Source organism: Cebus imitator, unplaced genomic scaffold (genome assembly GCF_001604975.1).
Source record: "Cebus imitator isolate Cc_AM_T3 unplaced genomic scaffold, Cebus_imitator-1.0 Scaffold282, whole genome shotgun sequence".
Taxonomy (NCBI): Eukaryota; Metazoa; Chordata; class Mammalia; order Primates; family Cebidae; genus Cebus; species Cebus imitator.
Genome location: NW_016107597.1, coordinates 730,634 through 735,497, shown reverse-complemented (window position 1 = coordinate 735,497; position 4,864 = coordinate 730,634). Strand labels below are relative to the sequence as shown.

General features: G+C 37.1%; 1 protein-coding gene across 1 annotated transcript; it reads right to left on the bottom strand.

Moving 5' to 3' along the window:
- Positions 1-46: 46 nt before the first annotated feature.
- On the bottom strand, positions 47-1,159 carry LOC108284719 (glyceraldehyde-3-phosphate dehydrogenase-like). Its single transcript, XM_037728893.1, has one exon. It carries the CDS (start codon positions 1,092-1,094, stop codon positions 87-89), a length of 1,008 nt encoding a protein of 335 aa, XP_037584821.1. The 5' UTR covers positions 1,095-1,159; the 3' UTR covers positions 47-86.
- Between the last annotated feature and the right edge of the window lie 3,705 nt (positions 1,160-4,864).

The window sequence follows — 4,864 nt, the reverse complement described above, 5'->3', positions numbered from 1 at the left end:
GGTGGGGGACTCTGTGGCAGGGACTCCCCAGCAGTGAGGGCCTCTCTTCCTCTCGTGCTCTCGCTGGGGCTGGTGGTCCAGGGGTCTTACTCCTTGGAGGCCATGTGGGACATGAGGTCCACCACCCTGTTGCTGTAGCCAAATTCATTGTCATACCAGGAAATGAGCTTGACAAAGTGGTCGTTGAGGGCAATGCCAGCCCCAGCATCAAAGGTGGAAGAATGGATGTCGCTGTTGAAGTCAGAGGACACCACCTGGTACTCAGTGTTTCCCAGGATGCCCTTGAGGGGGCCCTCCGACGTCTGCTTCACCACCTTCTTGATGTCATCATATTTGGCAGGTTTTTCCAGACAGCAGGTCAGGTCCACCACTGACACATTGGCAGTGGGGACACGGAAGGCCATGCCAGTGAGCTTCCTGTTCAGCTCAGGGATGACCTTGCCCACTGCCTTGGCAGCTCCAGTAGAGGCAGGGATGATGTTCTGGAGAGCCCCACGGCCATCACACCACAGTTTCCCGGAGGGTCCATCCACGGTCTTCTGGGTGGCAGTGATGGCGTGGACAGTGGTCATGAGTCCTTCCACGATACCAAAGTTGTCATGGATGACCTTGGCCAGGGGTGCTAAGCAGTTGGTGGTGCAGGAGGCATTACTGACTATCTTGAGGCTGTTGTCATACTTCTCATGGTTCACACCCATCACAAACATGGGGGCATCAGCAAAAGGGGCAGATATGATGACCCTTTTGGCTCCCCCCTGCAAGTGAGCCCCAGCCTTCTCCATGGTGGTGAAGACGCCAGTGGACTCCACCACGTACTCAGCGCCAGCATCGACCCACTTGATTTTGGAGGGATCTCGCTCCTGGAAGATGGTGATGGGATTTCCATTGATAACAAGCTTCCCGTTCTCAGCCTTGAGAGTGCCATGGAATTTGCCATGGGTGGAATCATACTGGAACATGTAGACCATGTAGTTGAGGTCAATGAAGGGATCATTGATGGTGACAATATCCACTTTACCAGAGTTAAAAGCAGCCCTGGTGACCAGGGGCCCAATACAACCAAATCCATTAACTCCGACCTTCACCTTCCCCATGGTGTCTCAGGGATGTGGCTGGCGATGGAAGACTAGATGCGGCTGTCTGGCGAACAGGAGGAGCAGAGAGCAGCCTTTTCACTTTTTAAAAGTGTCTTTTTATAAATAGAAATTCTTAATTTTAATGAAAGAATTCATCAATCATTCTTTTCTTTTTGATTAGTTTTAATAATAATTTTTATGAAACCATTGCCTACTCAAAACTATGATAATATTCTTTTATAATATCTTCTAAGAACACTATTGTTTTAAATTTGAATTTTAGGATTATGACACATCTGTAATTTATTTTGTGTATGAAGGGAGTTCATTTTTCCCCCATCTCACACAGAATTAATCCAATATGATTGAAAAGAACATCTTTTCTCTACTGCACTGCAGTGTCACCTTCATCTTAAGTAAGGTAATCATGTAAGTGTGGACCTGTTACTGGATTCTTTATTCTGTTCAATTGATCTGTTTGTTTATCCCTGAACTAACATTATACTTTTCATTACTGATTTTTTTTTAATATTTAATAGTGTGAAATCCTCAGCTTTGTTCTTCTTCAAGCTTGCCTTCTCTTTTTGGCTCCATATATTTTAATGTACATTTAAAAACCAGCTTGGCAATTTCCACAAACAAAATCTAGCTGCAACTGGGATTGCATTGAATTTATAGGTCAATTTGGGACAGAACAGCAATATATTAGCAATAGCATGTCATAATCCATTAACATTGTATGTAACATCCTATTCTCTGGGTCTTACCTGGGTATTTGCACAACTTGGAGTTTAGCAAATGCTTTGAAAGAGGGAAATGAACACAAGACAGAGTTCACTTTTCAGCAGTTTCTTCCTTTCCTGCATCTTTTACACTAATGTTTTGACTTTTTGGTAGTCCTGTGTTCTCATTACTTTCTTCCCAGGGTAGTAAGCCTACCACAAACTCTAAGTTGCTGCTTCTTTTTAGTCTTAATGTTTACAATAAGAGGATTTATCTTTCCCAAAGAGAAATGAATGGGGAATGTAGGACTCCCTAAATGTATTTTCTTTCTCTTCAAGATCACTGTCCTTCAATTATTGGCCACCATTAATGTTCTGTGATGTCATGTGTGTGTGTGTGTGTGTGTGTGTGTGTGTGTGTGTTATCTGTCTTGCCCCATTATACCTGGAAGAGGAAGTTCTGATATTTAAGTTTTTTTTCAAAATTATGGTCTCCACGACCTTCATTATTCCCTTGCATCAATCTTCAACATAGCTTTGTTAACAACTATAATTGAGTGTCAACATATTGCAAATGTTGTGAAAAATGCAAGAAAGGATGAGCCATGATTAAGGGAAAAAGCAAGCTAGGAAGCTCTCGAGAAGTATGAAAAGTCATTAATGTCAAACCAAAGTTGATGGGAGGAGTTTTTGAGCAAGAGGTGACAAATATCAAGTACAAAATATGGCTACTTTCTTCCGAACTAGAGTTTGTGTGAAGTAATCAAATATTGTGCAGTTACAAGATGAGGACTTGAATAGCTGGAGACGTTGGTTTGAATCATATCCTCTCTCGAACAAAGCCCAGCTACTCAATCTCTCTCATATGGACAGTAGTCTGGTTTCAAATTTTCCTTATTCAATGTCTTCCAAATTACTGATACAGTAATTGGATCATGTGCTCATTATAATATATCGTTTCACTGTATCCTATCTCCTGAATGCCCAAAAATGTGAGACTAATTTTAATTACATTACTTTTTTTTTTTTTCCCAGAAACATCTGCCTTATCTGCCTATCCCCTGGTACCCTGTGATATTGACAGTCCACTTTACTCTGGATTTCTAAAAGTCAGAACCACTTCTTACAAGATCTGAGAACTACCTAAGGAACCCTCATATAAATAAATAAATAAATGCCACAACACCTTCATTTACTGGGTATTTCCTGTATGACACATATTTCACAATCATTATTTCATTTAATCCTCAAAAAATAGAGAACCTTAATGCAGCATTATCTCTACTTGAAATGTGAATAAACTAAGGTTTAGTGAGATAATAGCTATTCCAAAATGATAAAATGGACAGAGCCAGGGTTTATGAAAATCTCTGTCTGGTTTTAGAATTTTCAAGTACATAACATTTGATTGATTTCCTGTCAATTACATCTGTCATTGAAATTTAGGTTAGGGACCCAGTTATTTTCAGGCCTTTACTGAATGAAGGTAATAGAAGATACATCCATATTTGATACCAAATTATTTTCTTCCCAAAAAACTCCATGTATAGTTTATTTTAGGGAGAGATGATGTGAATGCTTTCAAAAGTACATGTGTTCTAAAATAGATTCCGGCAATTTGACAGGATGGAACTGTCAGAAACTAATTATTATTAATTTTATTTGTACACCATCTGAAAAACAACCATCAGGTTTATTCATACACGAAACTGAATAAATTTACTTAGGAGGAAATATAAATGGGAGAGCTTGTTATTGTACAAAAATGGATTATATTACCATAATAGGCTATTTTTCTTTATTAGGAATTGCCAAATGCAGTTCCATATAGCTTCAATATGTCAATAACCTGCTGCATGATAGTATAAATCATATAAACTTTCTCTGCCTCAGCTTTATCAACTAAAAACTAAAGGATTAGTCTAGATTATCTCTAAGTTCCCTTATAGTATAAAAAATTACCTATTGCTTCATATATTTATATTTTCATATATAAGACTAATATATATATAGAAATGCTGTGTGTATGTGTGTATGTGTGTGTACAATTTTGCCCACAGAATAGTATCCCACAAGTAGCGTAATCCAAGCATGAGATTTATTTTTCATTTTTTATAGAAATGCTGCATAAATAAGGAGCTCAACAATAAAATGGAGACATGTTAAGTCTTCAAAAAGTAGATATTAGCTAATGCTTATGGAATAGTGGAAATGTAGCTTTACATCATATAACATAGATAAGACTTGGTCTAGTGATCTCATGACCTAAATGCTTAATACAAGACTCTTCTAATCCAGCCAGGAAATTTCAGATGTCTGATAATCAAAGCTAAGAAACACTAGATGTTTTAATAGCCTTACGAATTTAACAGCCTTAGGAATGTCTATAATTACCCATGTTAGCAGCCAAGATGCCTCTCAGCCAGAGACACTCAGCTTTTTAGCCAGCAAGCCACTTTGAATTGGGTTAAAAATACTTTTAAACCTTTTGGGGTTAATAGGGATAATTAAAAGTGGTTGAAAGTGTATAATATCATTTATCAAACCACTAAAAGATGTGCCATAAGAAATATATCTCGACATTAGCAAATGCAATTAATATCTTTACATTAAGATATAAATGAATAAAATAACCTAAAAAACTAAATAAACATACTATTTTTAGGTTTTATTATATATAACCTATATTATCTAGTTTATATCAATATAACCTAAACAAAAGTATGTACATAAACATATGGACATATATATATATACACGTTAAATATAAATATATACACACACAAAATGAAAGAGAATATATATATATATATATATATATAGCTATACATATATATGTACATATAGATATATATCTATAAGGCTATTAAATTTATAAGGCTATTAAACAGTCTGATGTTTCTTAGCTTTGATTATAAGACATCTGAAATTACCTGGCTGGATTAGGAGAGTCTTATATTTTATATGTATATATACATAGCTTATTTCCCAAAGTTCCGACCTTCAGAGCCACTGTCTTAACCTTTGATGTGTCATAATATTAAGTCAGAATTGTATGTGAGGAGA